This window comes from Melanotaenia boesemani, chromosome 21, assembly GCF_017639745.1.
Source record: "Melanotaenia boesemani isolate fMelBoe1 chromosome 21, fMelBoe1.pri, whole genome shotgun sequence".
Lineage (NCBI taxonomy): Eukaryota > Metazoa > Chordata > Actinopteri > Atheriniformes > Melanotaeniidae > Melanotaenia > Melanotaenia boesemani.
The window spans coordinates 14570646-14589602 of NC_055702.1; the positions used below are offsets into that span (position 1 = coordinate 14570646).

Consider the following 18957-nt stretch of genomic DNA (forward strand, 5'->3'; position numbering starts at 1 on the left):
AAGTGGTGTGAGTAGAATGAAAGTGAAACATACATGAGGGCAAGCTCATGACAAAATTACTGAAGAGTTTGAAAGCACTTTCTATATTCAGACAATCAGAGGCATTGAATACATAAAAAGTCTAATATTTACAGATTTATTATCCATTCAATACTTCTTTTAAACCAGGAGTGCTTCAGTGCTTAACTCTGTATTTACTATTTAAATTCAGTTTAAATTGGGCAGGCAGAATAAGCAGGTAGACCCGTTCCAAAGGTGGCAGAAACAGAACAAAGCAGAGGAAGTAGAGAAATTACTTTTCTGCACTGAAGACCACAGCGATTACTAGAGTCCAAGTAGGCTTGAACTTGCTGAGATCAAGTATTTTTGTCTGAGTACTTACAAAACACACAGCTTAGCAACTGTCTCCATGATGCACAAACACACACTTTACACAATTGAGTCCATATGCCTGTCTAACACATACTAGAGTTACTATAAATTATACATGTGTGGTCATGACTCAGAGGGATACCTGGGCAAGGCTGCTCGTGGGCTTGTGTATGTGTGTGCATGTGTGTGTACTGAGCCAAGGCCAATTGGAGAAAATCACCAAGTCATGTACACTACTCACCAAACATTTGGGATTTTCAACTTTTAGGTGGAATATACAGAAAATGTAAAAAGTTGATGCCACACTGAGATTTTACCATAATGTAGGACATTTAAATACAATCATGTAATGGTAATTCCTTAATTTCAGACAGTTTATTGAACCAAAAACTAAAACATAAAAATGTCGAAGTCTCAATAACTTGTCTGTTTTAGGTATTGTCTTTGTCTGATGATGTCCCAAGGTGAACAGTATGAGGAAGCGAACTGTTTAGATACAAGTTTTTAACTGAATCAGAACATTTAGTGGTTGATCTATGGTTTAGACATTTTGTACGGACAATCACCTTGTCAAAGAACAGCATGTAGTGCAATTATTACTTAAACACAGAATAATTGTACACTTGCATTCAAAATAAAAATAAAAAAATGACATTAAGTTCACCTGTAAAGGTTAGTACATTTTTTTCTTACAGCAGCCCTGAAGTGTCACAGCAATACAAAAACCACAACACAAACACAAAAACCACAACACAAACACAAAAACCACAACACTAGACAATTAACCCGCAACACGAAGACAAAAGTCACAACACAAATAGTAGGGCTAGGTATCCTGACTAGTTTCCTAAATCGATTTGATTTGATTCACAAAAGCTTATTTCAACTCAATTTCGATTCAATTCGATACAATTCGATATCGATTTATTTACAGCTAATTGTGTAACACCACCTACTTTTCCTTGAATAATAAAGACCTTCTCAGATAACTAATTTTTTTTTATAAAACACAGTGCATTTACCTGACAATAAAAATCAGTTATCTGGGAGTAATACTGTAATAATCTGATCTGACACATCTACATGCATTTCTGAAATACCCAAAATTGATGGAAAAAAACAAACAAACAAACAAACAAACAAAAGTTAAACTTTTTAAATGTCCTGATGAAACCTACAAAGAATAGTGGATCCATTTAAAGCCATAATTTGACTCAGAAATTCCTACAATGTCTTAGATTCAGCTTGTTCAGCTGTCCATGTTCCCGTGACCACTGTGACAGGTAACACCAGAGCAGGAGAAATATTCCATCTGCTCCTCACTAGAGCGAGACGCTCCCATCTTCACCAGCTTGAGAATTTTGACAACTCTTATTTTTTGTCTGATTTTTAGATGATTGACCCATTTTCTGACTCTGTCCTCTGATGGAAACCTGTGTGTGTGCTCACTGCCGTGGACACAGGGAGCAGGCGCAGCTATGACGCTGTCATGCAAATCAGATAATTAACATCAGACTTTGTACTTTTTCATAAAAGAACAAAGTGTAAACCCGTTCTAGAGGAAATGTGACTTTAAATTACCATGTTGTATTTATTTCAAAGTACATGCATGGTGACATCACTTCCTGTTGTGGAATTTGGTGGCACCTGTTAGCATTAGCTGCTAATATGAGTGCCCACGGTCCTAGAGTTAGCTGCTAATGTGAGCGGTAATATGCTGCAAAAGACTTTACAGGTGAATGTAATCCACATTGGTGAATGAAAACATGTGAGTTTGACTTTTTCTCAGTCACAGGAGAGTAGGGTGATGTTACCAGAAAAGAGGACATTTAAAAAAAATCAATCTCCAAGTTTTATGAATTAAAATTGGATTTATTTAATTTGAATCAATTTAAATTGAGAAATCAATCTTTTAAACCCAGCCCTGACAAATGCAAAAGCCACATCACTCCAGGATTAGCCACAACACAGCACAAAAGCTGCTATGGAAGTCTCGCCCCTTTTCTTTCTTTCTATCTTGTTTTTTTCTTTTTTCTTGGAATTTACACTACACGAAGTGGGCAACAGTAAAAGTTATGCCACAGAGGTGATGGAACTTACTGGGTCCACTCCTTTACCACCAGGCAATGAGACCCAGGGAGAAGTGATGACATGCACTGGCGGAGGACTTTGTTGTGTAAATCGAGAGAAAAGCATTTGCCAGTAAAAAGAGGCTTTAGCAAAATAACTACCCTTTGTCCATAAGGACAGTTAACAACATTTATAATAGCGCATACCAAAATTAATTAAACATCATTTACCATTAGTATTACACACTTCTCGGGCTTATTCCAAAAATATCTTGCTTTTCATCCATTACGTGCGGTAAAAAAAACAAAAAAAAACAAAAGCAGCGAGACTTCCGTTGCAGCGTTTTCGTTGTGTTGCAGCTATTTGTGGAATGTGTTGGCTTTTGTATTTGTGTTGTTGTTTTAGTATTGCTGTGACACTTCAGGGCCACCATACATTCTGACATCATTCAACAAGCCAAATATCCTTAACTTTTTTATGAGTAGTGCAAGTAATACAAGATGATGATTATGGGATAAAAAACAAAACAAAACAAAAACTCGAGCCCCCGCTTATCACACACACTTGAAACAAAGAAAACACAAGTGTTTAGCCCTGACCAAAGATAAAAAAAATAAATAAATAATAAAGTTTAAGAAACTTTCCAAAGCATTTGCATCAGTTCCTTTATTCATGCCATATTGTGATAAATTTGTTCTCATTTGAAGAAGTTGTACTTGACTGCATTCTGCTTGTTACCATCTGTTACAAATTTGCTTGGCTTACTTTGCCTGGAGTCTAGATTATGAATGGACAAATCCAGTGATGGTGAACTCTAAAATATGCCGGAGAAATGTGTGAACACACACCAGAAATAAATGCAGACAGGCCTTATCTCAAGAGACATTCATGCTGATGTTGATGAATATCTGAAAATAACATTCCTCTCCTAAAGAAGAGTCTAAATGAGAGCTCTTTTCACAGCTTGATGGGTAGCTACATAGTTTGCACCCAAAAATGGGAAAGTAAACTTTTTATCATTAAACTGTCCTCTCGGATGAGCTAAACTGAAGTGATCGCTTAAAAGACTTGTTTTAAATAATCTAAATTACAAAATGTGCCTAAAATGTTTTTCGAGTGTCTCTTAGAAATGCACACAGCAGACTTAATGAAGATCATTGGCATCACAGTGACCTAATACAGCAAGGAACATGTACCATCCCAGCGGTATGTGTAGGCGTTTAGCCATTAAGAGGGTTAATAGGGTTTGTAGGGTAATTACTTTTTTTTTTTTTTTATATTATAACTTACCTAAAATTAACGATAATTACAGATAATTTGCTTATTAAATGTGTTTTTTGTAAAGAATGTAAAATTATACAAGTGATGTTGATCATTTTACCCTCATTCATTTAATACAATTCCATTGTTCCTGATTAACAGTGCAGCTAAAACATGCACTATACCTGTTAGTTCTACTGCAAAACTAAATGATAAGATCAACAGGATCAACAACTGAAAATATTAATCACAATTTTTCATGCTAGAGGATCCAGGGGCATGTAGTAAAAAATAAAAAAACAGGTCAGAGAGTGGTGAAGGAGTGTCTTTCCTGTAAAAGTTCTATGTATCATGACCTTTTTAAGCTTCCATCAGCAGGTACAGCAATTTACACACCTCCCTAGGGTCTGATTCCTCTCTGTCTTCCCTGCTCTACCCAACCAGCCAGCCATTCATCCATCACCCGCTCATCTTTCCATCCATCCTCACCTTCGCTCCATTCATCCATGGAGGACAGAGGTGGAACAGATTTTTTTTTGTGGGAGAAAATGATTTTTTTGTGGAGTAAAGACTAGAAGCTAAGACTAAAATCGGTAGTTGGACAAACTGTAATGACTGAAGAAGAGTAGAAAATGTTGTGATGGGCAGATGGATGGGGACTTCTGATGGGAGGAGAGAAGAGAAATAGAAGATAAGTAAAAAGAAAGGATTGCTGAGAAGAGGCAGTGACCTTGTGTTAGATCGATGCATCTCGGGAGAAAACGCATTGCTGAACTGCTCACACGCAAAACAATGTGCACACACAAAGACACAAATATACACACAAGCTCAGTGTTGTATAGATCACTACTTTGTCACTTTGCTGGCTTATCCATTACACAGACTCTCCCTCTCTCACTGCCTCAAAGTGTCAGCTAAGTTCTTGGCTGGTGCAGGGTTAAACACAGCTGACAGCTGTAGTTGTAGTAGTCAGACAGCACTTGTTCTGCAGACACATTGTGGAAATCCATAAATGCTTCTCCCAAAAAGCACAAACAATCCCATAGAGTTTCTCTAAAACTGCTGATACACATGGTTTTGGTTCAAAGTGAACAACTAGAAGTTAATGTACAGAGTCTGAATAGACAGGTTTTGAGCTGAACACCCAAAAAGAGTTTGCATTGTTTTTGGCAGATAAACGATGGCGCATCACACACTGAACCATAGAGACCCTTGCAGACATGCAGGCAAAGATGTTGACTCCTTAAAGTACTACATAGATTTTTTTTTTTTTTTTTTTACTGCTGGTAGTGCTACAACACAATATTTTAAAGATAACTTTGTAATACTCATCTTGCGTTTGAATGAAGAAAGGGGATTGATTGTACACAATCACATAACATGTACTCCTAGCAAACAAAGTGGTGGTTAAACATACTAAAAGGCCTGTCATAAAAAGAAGCTGTACCACGTTGCCCTAGTACTTTTAAAATTTAGATCCAAGTTTGAGCACCAGACACTTCAAAGAAAGTTAAGCTTTATGATGGAATATATCCTAACTCCAGACATTGGTTGCACTGGTGCGCCTGACTTTAATTCAGGTGCATCCATATTTTCAGTGTCGCTCTCAGTGGCTCATGTTAAAACTTTTTAATGATTGTCTTTTGATCATTACACATCAAGAACAGGTTTATACTGTGTTCTTTTATTAAAAACTAAACAGTCTGATGTTACTAATCTGATTTACACCACGGCATGTCACAGCTGTTCTTTGTTGCTCGGTGTTCCTGCCTAGTGCCTGATGCACATATGCATTTTAGTGTTTTTATAGCCTCTCACTGCCACATTTGTTTAGTGTAAATAAACCACAGCAGGCTGTTTCACTCTATCACTATCATCTATCATTCCTATCTGACACACTCACTAATGCCTCTCTTTACACTAAAAGTAGTGTATTTGTTTAATTTTTACACAAAGTTAAAAAAGACCTTAACCTTAAATCCTTAACCATTGCCAGTAACAGCACATTTACCCTCACTGCTCTGAGAGTTATAACTTATTCAGAGCTGGGCCAGTATACAGTTACCCTCTAAGGCAGGGATCACTAACTCCCGATCTCCTTAGCCAGTGTCCTGCAGGTTTTCACTCTGTCCCTGTGGCAACACACCTGGTTCAAATAAAATAGTTCTCACACAGCTTGTTGTCAAAGTCTGCACCAGCCTCTTAAAGATCCATTACTTGAGTCATGTGGGCTGCAGCATATAGAAAACCTGCAGGACACGGGCTCAAGAGGTCCGGAGTTGGTGGTCCCTACTTGAAGAGGACGTCCATGTCAACATGAAAGCATGACATTTCCCTGCAGATTATGTTGGACCATAGTTACTAATTACAATAACTTTGTAAGATTATAAGGCATGTTTTTAATTTTTATTTATTTATTAAATTTTATTTAATTTAATTTTATTTTATTTATTTATTTATTTTTTAGGATTAAGGACTCCAACCCACTCAGGACTGAGAATGACTACAAGATGTCATGCAGACAAGTAAAATAAATGGATAAATAAATAAAAACATTCATCATCAAATTTATTTCTGTCTGGAAGTTGTTTTACAGGAAATGTCAACTGTGCCCTCTTGTAGCTAATACTTCAGCACCCTCAGTGTAAGCTGGAGTGGTGTCTTTCAATATCATCCCAAACAGGAGTCAGTGCTAGTGGAAAGTCATCTGAATGGACTGGGGGCTAATTAAACATTTTATCATTGTACTCAACAGATGTTAGTGGATTTCTTCTTTTTTTTTTTTTTTTTTTTTTTGTTTTCAAGGGGGTGTATGTAAGCAAATGTCTACATTTTCTTTCAACATTTGTGCTGTTGCCCATTGATTTTTTTTTCTGTTTCATTTGCTGATTCTATTCCCTTCCCTTTTATCTGGGCTTGATGGCGTTTTTAACAGCACTGTAATTACATACATCATTAGAACACGAGGTTCTCCAGGCCAACCTTATATCAAGTGTATTTTGTGTCTACTTGTCAAATACACTCATGCCAAATGTATTTGCTTAGCGTAAAAATGTGGGTTTAGAAAGAGAAAAATAGAGGGATGGAGAGTCGAGCTAAGCGTGAAGCTTCTGCTTCACTCAGGAGGAATCATCTCTCCTCTGCCTCCCAACGTTGGCAGCTGTTTCTGTCTGAGTTTTCACCAATAGTTAAGGCAACAGACCAGAGCAACACAGTTACTAAACCCTTAGAAATGTTGCTTCAGGAGCAACATGGAGCAAAATGACCATACGGAAAGAAAAGAAAAATAACTGTTTTTGCTGAATGGTCCAGTGGGTGTGGTATTTAGCTCACGTAGCATAGCAGCCGCTAGTCTCAGAACCCAACCCAGGTTCAATCCCGACCTCTTCCTGACCCACTTTCTCATCTACCTGCTTACTGTTTTACATTTTAATTAGCCTTTACTCTTAGACACTTTAAAGTTAAATACTTAATTACAAAAAATGAACACTAAATATTTACACATTTAAGCGCATTTTGCATTTCAAACAATGCAGAATGTTTGTCAGCGCACAAGTTCCAGTACACCGAAAACCAATTGATGGATACTTCAGAGCTTGGTTGAATCAGTGTTGAAATTTAACTACTTTGGCACTATTTTTAGCGAGTTTTCAAACCCATCTATTAACTATTGCAAAGAACCAACTATTGACAAATATATAAACTTTTTCTGGTGAAATTGGAGACTTTAGGAAACAATATGAAAGCATGTTTACTTCCATGAGAAGTGCTTGGACTTTAATCGATTAATCGAGATTAATTTATTACCAAGTCTTTAATTAATTAGATTAGTTCCCATCCCTAACACACACACACACATATATATATATATAATACCATAAGAAATTACGCGTTGTTGACTTTTTTGACGCTAGTACGCCTCTCTTGTTGTTTGTTTATGCTTTAGCTGAGAAGGAGGTATCTATCTAATCACAAAAGTGTGAATGTGATTTTATGAAGAGCGAAGCTCTTGTTATGGTTGACACACTGGTCATAGCACACACACAGACATCACAGCCATCACAGCAGCAACATTGCCTTTCAGAATAATGCATGAGGTTCACTTGGCTTGGTCCACTAAGCTCTTAACTTATTAAAAACTGCCTTAACATTAAGTGCATCTGCTCTAACAGAATAAATGATGAAATGATGCGTGTCACAAATAACAACACACATTATATTTCATCAGCAATAGGAAATAATATACTATAAGTATCTCAGTCATACACAAAAGCCCTCTTGTTGTTGTAGTTTCTCATTCATCACTGCATGAAAAGCCAAAATTAACTAAAATGAAACACCACAGTGTAAATCAGTACTGCACACAAATGATTTGTAAGGCAACCATAATTGTACTATTATTCATTTTAATTTTTCTACAGTCAAGGTCATGCTGCATTGTTATTATCAAGACAAAATGTTTGGTTAATTTTGTGCCTTGGCAGTCTTTTTAAAAAAGGGAAAAAGGGATTAAACAAACCAAATAGAAAATGATGCATTCTGTCTCATTTAGCTCCTTTTAGCAGGCATCCAGTCTCCATACGTCAATGCATGTTTGCAGCTCACTCAGCAATTGAAATGACAGAGAAGCATTTTTGTCATGGAAGTTTTCTCAGTGTTTCCAATTTAAGGGTGAGGATGATAAAAGCAGCATTTCAATAAAATTCATATTATGCCAAATTTAAAATGATGTCTGTCAGCAGAGAAAAATAAGTCAGAGTTAGAAAAAAAGTACATCTGCCAGCTTAGGCTTAACTAAAGCTGACAAGTTGATGCAAGTTAACCTAAATGTTGCTAGTTCTCAATGAGTAAGATGCAACAACACATTAACTGCTGAGTCATCAGACCATCTATGAAATCTCTACAACATCTTAAATGCACTCAAACCTACATGCAAAACTTATAGTCAATATGCTTGCAAAGGGGTGGTCATACAGTTTACACAAACACAAAAGAACTTCACTGAGTTTGTTTCTCCGCAACTTAGTATCATAAGAATAGTGGGTGGTTTTCAAAAGCAGTAATTCAATGTGTAATTTTTTAAAAAGAACATTACTCAGCACCAGATATAGGTGATAAGTATTCACACCACATGACCGCACTACATAACTCACTCATAATTTCTTTCATTCTACATGTTAAATCTAGTTTACATTTAGAGAAACGCGACATTTAAAGAAAAAAAGCCACTAAAGCAGAACTCACACACTGACTAGTTATTGATTCATAATCAGTGTCAACTCAAGAGCAGACTCGCTGGAGTTAAAGGTTTTTTTTCACTTTACCATTTCTCACTCAGCACTAATCCTTCTGATAAATGTTTTATTTGGATCCAATGATTAAAGGAATCTATGAGCTGAAAGCTCAAGCTGATTTTAGTGAGGAGCAGAAAAAACATACATTTAGTAAAACGTTATGGAAGCAGTGAAGAAAATAAACAGTAGAAAATGTTTGCAAGCAAACCTGTAGCCTAAATGACTGGACACTGTTTGGTCTCATACTCTGACATTGAGGCTAATAAAAAAAATACTGAAACTTTTATCACCTGATGAACCAAATGTGAAGAAACAAAAAGACTTAACTGAGGCTAATTAAAACATTGAAGTACCATTGTGATGGTAGGATCCAAACAGTTAAAATTCAGCTGCTGTTCTTGGGCATTAAGCTCATTAAAAACTCACCCACACTGATGCATGTCACGAGAAAACACAACTTGTAAAATATTGTTTATCAACTAGAAAACCAGAGTCGTCAAAGCAGATAATTTTGTTATGAGCAGATCCATCAGATTCCTGTCTGCAGCTTTGTGAGAGCTGTCAGTAATTTTACATGCAATCGAATGCAAGTTGGCATAGACTGTCAGATGTAGAGAAATAAATGTTTCCAGTAACTTTCCAGACATAAAGGTAATTGTCATTTCAAATATTCAGGTCTAATCTTGCAGACATGCGTGATGCCAATAATCCCCCTCCAACTCTGAAGACTTCAGTCACAAATAAATCTCAAAAGGTTTTTAAATCGAAGCTGAAGACCCACTTTTTTAGACTGGCTCTTAATTCCAACTTGGGCAGTCTGGTTTCTAGGTGTATTTTGTTAATTTTTTATTGTGTTAATTTTATGCACTTCTAGAAGGCTCTTAATACCCTACCACACTGAAATACTTTCTAATTGTGTCTGTTTGTAGTTTATGTTTGTATGCATTGTTTTTATGACTGTGTTGTAAAGCACTTTGAGTGTCTTTTGTTAATTGTAAAGGGCTATACAAATAAAATTTGATTGACTGATTGATTGATGGGTAAAATGGAATATTAATATTCTGATAAATCAAGCATACCATCTTTACTGTATTGCCCTGAACTCTTCTATCAGCGATGATGTAATCTGGGTTTACTCTTGCTTCATTTTGCACTCAGTTTAATGGAAATTTAATGTGGATGTTTTTTTTTTAACCTCTAAATAATCACTGGCATATGATTTCACTACTGTCAGATTCATGGCTTTTCCTCACGATTCGAATTACAGAGGAGCTCAAGCTTAAGGGTAGCTTGGCTTCCCTGAAAGGTGTTTGAAGACCCAATAAAGACATTCAGTTGATACTCTGAGGAGGTCCCTAAAAATAGTCCACTATCAGGTTACATCTGATTTTGCCACGGCGTCCCTGATGTTTCTTAAAAAGAGTAGCATTAATTTGTCAGCATTGTGGCTGTCAAAGTTAATGTGCTTATGGTGCTTTAATGCAAAAAATTTTTAACAGCGCTGTTTTTTTTTTTTTTTTAAATGCACAATTAACACACACACGTGTAGTTTCAGAAAGTGATGCAGAACGAACATTTTGCTTCCAAATCACAAATGGACACAGGATGCATCTTTCACACAGACTGATTAACTTTAAAGCCCTGCAAGATTGTTCTCTGGACAAGACTAATGTCGTTTTTTATCTTCTGTCGATATGAAGTGTAGTACGTCGTGTCTTCAGTATCACCTTCTGTGCAGCACACAGCTGAATCAGAAGACCCTCCTCTTCCTTTACAGATGGTCCGTCCTGCATAGCATACTGCAGAGACATCCTAATAATTCTACAAGCAGCAACCTTTTAGGAATTGTGCAATTCTTATCCATCAGAGAATTTGGATCATTCTCATGTTTAGTCTGCAGAACAGCAGTGGCCCCAAACATAGAGCCAGAGTCATGAAGAGCTGTCTACAGAGACTAAAAAAGGTCTTGTAGCAGTCGGTATAGTCCTGCTGAGTCCTGAACTAATATTCAGTTGGTCTGTAACTTCAAAGAAACAGCAGCAATGGAGAAAGCCTAAATCTACTAAAAGCTCAGGTAGCTTTTAGCAAAGAACATTACTCAAGTCTGCCTCATTTTTTTAAGGCAGGTGATGCAGGCAAATATTAAATAATGACAGATGTTTTTAATAAATGATAAAAAAAATCCACTTTACACCTTTTTGTATAAAATTAACTGTTAAATCTCTTTAAACCTTTTTTCACATAACTATTTTTATCACATATAATAAAAGTACTAATTAAAGTAGAGGCTTATAAAGTACAGCACAGAAGTGCTGAGTCACCAATTTCTTTGTATATTGCATTTAAACAAGAAAATGTGTGCAGTGATCTAATAAAAAATGCAGATATAAATGAAAAGACAAAGAAAAATTTATCATTTTTAACTTGAAGTTTAAGCGTGAAAGTTAATTTTTGGAATTACCATCTTTATATTCTTCAACACAGCCTGAATCCTCTTAGACAAGCTTTATTTTAGTTTCTTTGAGCAGGCTTGAGGAATAGATCTCCAGGCTTCTTGACGGACTTTCTAAAGCTCTTGAATTTTGGCTGACTTTTTTTCTATTCAAGATGATCCCACACTGCTTCAGTGTTGAGGTCTGTGGTCTGTGGAGGATTCATTAGTGTATGAGTTTTTTCTTTTTTTCTTCCAACTATTTTAAAGGAAACACTGTACACTACAGATAAGTCAAGTTTTTCACTAACAGGTCTGTATAAATTTGTTGCTGCTAAAATTCAGTTTTCATGCTTGTTAAATTGTTATATTTGGTATTTTTGCAACTAAAAAAAATTACAAACATTATGTTTATTGGGTTCAGTTCTTTGTCAAGTTTCTTTAATGCAGGGGTGTCCAATGTCTTTGAGGGCCACCATCCTGTAGGTTTTAAATGTTTCCCTTATCTAACACACCTGATTCAAACGAGGATCTTCTCAGCAACTTATTCTCAAGTCCAACCCAAGCCTCAATCAGAGTCAAACGTGTTGAAGCAGGAAACATCTGAAACCTGCAGGATAGCTGTGATGTGTAGACAAAAAACTGGTTCTTGCTTCTTGCTGAAAAAAAGAAAAACTTTGACGGACCTTCAGAAAGCCTGGGGAACACCTGATCAGTATCACTTTAAAAAAGATTACAGGAAATTCTGGCTGGTTGGAAGCGATATATATGAAAAGAATGGCAGCTTCAGACCAACACACAGTGCTGTATATTCTGCAGAACTGAGTTAATCTTTAAAGAAAAGAAAATTAGTATAATTGTAATATTTACCAGGAAGGAAAATGGTATGGGATGGAATAAGCATATCAAAATAGAGTTAAAAGGTGCCTTTCAACTTCAGTAATAAAGAGTTATTACACAAATTAATTGTGAATCTGAAAAAAAAAAACAAAAAAAACTAATCATAATGCAAACTACAAGCCAAGAGATCCCCAAGGTCAAATTAATTTTCTGTTCAACTCGACTGCATTCAAGTGAGTCAGGAAAAAAGATGAAACATAAGGAAAAGACAAGGCAGGAGGATATTAAACAGAGAAGGAGATACAAAGAAGGACTCCCATTACCTTCTGTGTCTTGGCCAAGACAAGTTGATAGCAGCAGCAGATAAAGGACTACTATTCCCATTACATCCGTCCATCTGACCCGGTCCAATGACAGCAGTCCCACTGAGCACATTCTAACCATCTTCACCACCACGCCTCACCAAGCATCCAGCTGTGTAGAGATAGGAGACATGAACATATGAGTATCAGTTTGTCTTAATATTGCTCTCATTTTTGCAGTGCAGTGTGCAGCACCAAAACTAGAGGCACAGAAACATCTAGTGGCCTCAGTCACCCTTGTTCAGACACAGAAGAAATACATGTTAAAGTGCAGTAATTTGAAGGTACTTTTGTTTTTCTCAGGTTGCATCACCTGAGCCTTGACTTTAAATATGTCTCAGAAGTAAACAGTAAGGGTTAGGGATCAGGTTAGGTTCAGATAAAGGTAAAGCGAAACAAAGTTCACTTTACTTATGATCTGCTCCTAAGCATAAGAATCAAGAACACATTTTGTTTGATATAGGTGAAGTGTACACACTCCATCCCTGCTTTCAGTTTAGAAAACAGGATTTTTGTCTGATTTTCAGGTGGTTGAAGCTACATGTCAGATATGAGTTCTCTGTTAGTTGGAGTGTGTGCACCTGCAGGCGCACGCACGCATCTGTGTGTGTCATCAGATGTTTGCTGTGTGTCGTTCAGAAATCATGAGAAATTAGGTGAAATGAATGCAGCCAAATGGAAACTGGGGTCTTCCTTTGAAGTTCAACAAACACTTGAACTGTCTGAGAGTTTGTGCATGTCTAAACTGATCTTTGGTTGCTTTCAACTCAAACTCATCTAGCAACACGACTGCCTATTTACTCACTTTTATAAACATCTCAAGTGAGTTCAGATGAGGTACAAGATACAGCATTCCCTCGTGTTCTTCACAGACACTCAGGATGAGTTCATTTCATTTTGCTTGAAGTTGTGGAAAATATTTTTCTCTCAATTAAACAGATAACTGAAAGTGTATTTTTTTTTAACTCAGTTTTTAGATTTTGGGCGTTTCATTTCATTTCTTCTTTAATAGAGAAAGAAAATCTCAAAATTTTACCTTTTATCTGTATTTTAAACATAATGATAATAATGGCCTTAATGTGAGTAATCAATTAGATAAGATTTATGATGATGGTTGAATATATTTATTTATGAAATGTATGAAGTTTCAAATAAATTACTTGGAGTTGTCACAACCCAAATCTTTAGCCTTTATATAACACTGTATATCATACTCTAAGCAATAAGTCTAAATATTACTACCATCTATCACACACCAGCCATATACTAATTATTTTGTAAAAAAAAATATTTTGTGTCACTTTTTTATATCCAGAAATAACTTTGTTGCTTGCTTTAGAGCTGCCCATAACAGTCTTTGCAACCCTAAGAGATGCTTAGGTCTACTTTTATTTTCAGTATAAAATGATTCAGGTGTGCGTCTTGTGTAAAATTACCTTTAGAAACTCTTATTCCATTCATGCTATTTAATAACCTGACCTACTGAATGTGCAGAACTCCTTTTTTCAGTCTTCAAAAGCTCATTCCCAGTATTCATTACTCAAGAGACTATCATGATTAACACCGTAACTGAGACTTCACTTGAGCCATTCAGTAAGGACAACATTAACCGCTTCCTTTCATGCAAAATGTGCCATCTCTTAAATTGGGACTGATTCACAAAGCTCCCACGGCAGAGATTACAGTGACAGAGTCAGATTACTGTTGCCCTGCCCTCTGAAAGGAGATGGAGTTGGCTGACAGTGAAAATGTAATTGTGATATTCTACCAAAGCCCAAAAGTAAAATCCAGTGGTCATGGGGACTCCAGCCATGAGAGTCATTTGAAGATTCAGACTTCTGACGCCAGTGCTCTCTTAACTGGCATTTTCACCCATCCATCCATCAAGTTGGGAGCGGATGTGGTGGGCAGAATGCCAGCATAAGCTTGCAGAGGAAACTAAAAACAACTCTGAGACATTGTGGAGATTCTCAGTCAAACACAGAGGAGCAGATGGTATTTTCCTTTTCCTGTGGCAGTTATTTTTATGAATCACCAAATACTACATACTTCTGCTTCCCTAATGTAATGTTAGACCTGCTGATGGGTATCATAAATAATTCAATTCTGTTAATGAGGCTGAATCCCCAGGCAATTAAACTCTGTACAGAAACCCTGCACATATTTGTGCTGGCTGTTTCAAAGTGGTTAAAAATTCAAATTAGATGTACAAAATACAGTTTTAATCTCTCAAACTTTGAGGAGTAGTAGTTCAACATAGTTTTTGTGCTATTTAGGTAGAAAATTTTCTTCCACTGATGCATGAATATTAACGTCAACTTTGCACGAGTAAGTGGATAGCAAAAAATGATAGAATATCACAGCAGACATTTAATTTGAAATGGTAGAACAAGCACCGGTGTGCTAATGAGGGCAGCACTTAGAGAAAGTTCTGCTCTTATATATGCTCTACATTTAACTAGCATGCATGGGGACCAAAGTGCAGCCCTCGTTAATGTCCCTAAGCGTAACATCACATACTAAAGTATTTTTTATACGAGTAACATCCTCACAATATATAGTCTTAATACGCTTTAAAGTGGTAGTATTTATTTAACTTTGGGCTGAGGCTGGGGACGTCATAGTTACTTAATTACACAATGAATCACAGTATTGAACGCCAAAATTAATTAATTGTAAAGATCCCTCAATATTGTCACTTTCCATAAAAGATTGTCTGCACCATAATGTAGATCCACACAACATCCGCACAGGACAAAAACAAAAGTACACCACATGCATGTTGCCCCTTGTGTCGCTTTGTTTCCATTCCATGTGAGTTTAGGAAGAGGCAGGCCTTAAATGGGAACGTATGGTACAGGAAGAGTTATTTGCTCCAGAAAAATAGATTATCTCACCCTTGTTGGATTCTTTTGGTCAGGTACTGTATAGTAAAAAAGACCAAGTTGTCATTATGGACGATGGCTCACCAACCTGTAAACTGTGACATAAAAAGTTGCAGAGAAAGGAGGAATTTTTTTCCATTTATTTCATTTAATACATTTCACCACCTGCAGGATGTTCACCAGCCTTTTACACCAAATTAAAAAGTAAATGTACAGTAGTTCAGTACATCAGCAATATTGTAAATATATGTAACTGACTGGATTTACAGCAACAACAGGATTCTTTCAGCAGCGTTTACTGAACGTTACATTATAAGATGACAAAACCAAAATACGTCCTTTTCGACAGTTTCGCTGTTCAAACATAAGCGGCTCATAAGCTCAAAGTCTTTTAGTTGTCAAAATGCAATGGGTTGTTGAAGAAACAGCATTTAATTACAGATAAATGGTCCTGGTTATTAAAAAGATAGTTGGATGCCGTGATTTGACAACAATTGTATTAACAAAATCTTTAATCGTTACATCCCTAGTTGTAACACAAGAAAAAGTCTGAAAATGTATGCAGCCTGACAAACTTTGTTGATAGTATTCACAATACAATAACAGTGATCCTTATCCAAAACAATATTGCATTAAATTATTATCAATGCTTAATTAGCTCTTATCTGATCACAACTTTCCTGTAAACACCCCAACACCAGATATGCACACAGTAAAATGAGCAACTAAATGTGAAAAATTAAAAAATGTAGTGGTTTAATACCTGATTACACATAAAAACTGTGTCATTCCAAATGCCTGGTGATGAATATCAGACAACAGTAAGTAAACAAGAGCAATGCAAAATATAATTAAATTATTTAATTTGAAGCTTTACAAGTCAAAAGAAAAAACACACACATAATATAAAAACAAGGTAGGCAAGAGAAACACCACTTAAGGAGTTTTGTGTGAACAGTAACTATGTTCAATGCTCATTAATTTGTTTAGTACTAGTGATGCTAATGTGTCACTAGTAAACAAATGCACAAAGCTCATTTGTGGACCTAGCTTAAAGTTTGTTGGAAGCAATTACATTAATCTGAACAAAAATTATTCATACTGATGTTCCCTCGAGATTATGAAATGTTATATCTCTTTTCACTTGTTAACTTGCACTGAATTGTTTCATATTACATATCTTTTGTCCAAACTTTTGTCCTGTTCTGCTCATTTTTTTCTTCTTTAAGCACTGCAGCACAGCTGCAAACTTAACTGACATTTCTGTCCTAATCAAATCCATCAATTGTTGTGACATCACTATGAAATTGAAGCACAGTCCCAGTTGTCACATACACAGCTACATTCCAGCGCAAAGCCTGAAAAAACTGTTTGTTTTCTTTGGTTTGTGTCTGAAAACAAAAATCGCTTTTATAGCTTTTATTTGTACATTTTATACAAATTTTATGTATGAAGTATCGGATTGGATGGCACTTTTAAATAAAAAAAAAACAGGTCTAAAACACCATTACTGAATAGTAATCATATTTTTATTTTATTGATCTTTTTTTCAGAAAAATAATAATAATAATAAGAAGAAGAATAACTGAGTTACAGCTTGACTTGATATAACACTGCTTATAATACTCACTAATTATAAATGTTTTATAAGAAAATGTAGGATGATTTGGAGGCAGTTATGTCTGTTTGTAGATGTTCTGCTTTATTTTTAATTTCTTTTTAATTAATTGGTTTTTTTAAACCATAACAAGTTATATAAAGCTTTAAAAATCTATTCTTTTAAGGAACACAAAATGTAGTTTGCAAGATTAACACTTCCTGGTGGAAAGAGGTTCCCTGCTATCAGGGAGCCTCAGCTTAGCGCAGCTTAACCTGGTTAGACACATAAGGATTTTGTAAATCTGAAGGGACTTTTTATCTGTTAGAGACCCCACACATAATAATAAAAAATCAGGGATTTAACCGTTTTGATCATACTGTGTGTGGTGTTCTTTGGAAGTCTCAGCACGGAACATCACACGCATAACAATTCGATCTAGACTCTAGTCCTCCGAGCCAGAAATCTTGCGTTATTAAACGTGATCTAACAAAAACAAAGAAAAACAATCGGAAAACACAACACCCAGCATAGCAGAGGACATACATCATGAAGTAATGATGGGGGTCTTGTGACTATTGTTAGCAAAAAAATCCCAAACTAAAACAAAAAAACATAACAGACTGCAGACAGCATGTACACAGACTTTATATAGCTCCTTGCTCCCCAGTCAGCTCGCTCTCTTGACTGGCTACATTCTGTTCTACGTCACAATTCACAGAGTCACAACTCAGGCGCTTTCCCCACACACAGGAAGATTTTTGGTTGTAAAGATTTGAACAAGTTTAATATTTGTGATTGTCGGCCACGACCCGTTTCGGAGCCAATTGTTGATACAAATTCACTCTTAACACGCCTCAGACCACAGGATAATCTTATAGGATAATCTTATAAGATTTAAAATAATCGAGCATTTGCCATCCTTGGTCATGAAAATTTTTTGAAATGTGTGCCCCACATTAGTTAGATTTTAGCAACACATATTACTCAAGTATAAGTCCAGTCTGCATATGCAATTTAGTTCACCAAATCTCCACACACTGCATTAATTGATGAATCTTGTGTAGCCAGGCCAAGTTCTGCAGCATTGTGTCTTTCAAGCAACTTGGGAAGTGAAAATTGAAAGGAGTAATGTTTTTGATACAGTCAAATTCAAGTTGAAGCTTCTCATACACATATTTTCAGCCTCGGTTGAAAGTAATACACACCTGAAATTGAGTTGTGCTGTAATGTGTCTTCTGCACATTAACCCACAGGGCCTTTCAAACCATTCTCAAGTTTCTGCTTTGCTCTCCTGAAATCCTGCTTGTATAACCATGTTTTGTTCTCTTAAATTTTCTTAAAATAAAAAAAAAAAATGTTATATTTTTATGTGAAATTTGGATTTGGAGAGAGTTAGAAAGGGCACATCACACAGCCTGGGTTTGCATTAGGGTTGAGTTGCATTGAGTTTTTTGATTTCTTAAATATTTTTTTAATAAAATACAGTCTGCCCCAATATGTGAGAAGCCATAAATTCCAGGTGGATACCTCCACAACCACCTGGATTTATGACTACATAACAGACCACAGTTTGTGAGACTGAAAGGTTGTGTGTCTGAGATGGTGGTCTGCAGCACTGGAGCGCCACAATGGACCGTACTCTTAGCTTTTCTCTTCACACTGTACACATCAGACTTCCAACTCTGAGCCCTATCTGCAGAAATACTGTGACTCTGCAGTTGTGGGGAGTATCAGTGATGGACAAGAAGCTGAGTACAGAGAAGTGGACAGTCAATTTGTGAGAAGGTTCAGAAATAAATCACTTCATCTTGGACACAAACAAAAAAAAAGAGATGACTGTTGT

The 18957-nt window shown here is 36.2% G+C and overlaps 1 protein-coding gene across 4 annotated transcripts in view; it reads right to left on the minus strand.

The window, feature by feature from the left end:
- The window catches only part of LOC121632725 (protocadherin-15-like), a 210851-nt gene that overhangs the window by 169645 nt on the left and 22249 nt on the right, over positions 1-18957 (minus strand). For all 4 annotated transcript variants that reach the window (XM_041974432.1, XM_041974433.1, XM_041974431.1 and 1 more), the window contains exon 2: positions 12591-12741. In XM_041974432.1, coding sequence (XP_041830366.1) covers positions 12591-12711 — 121 coding nt within the window. In that variant the 5' untranslated portion in view covers positions 12712-12741. The remainder of the gene's footprint in view (positions 1-12590; positions 12742-18957) is intronic.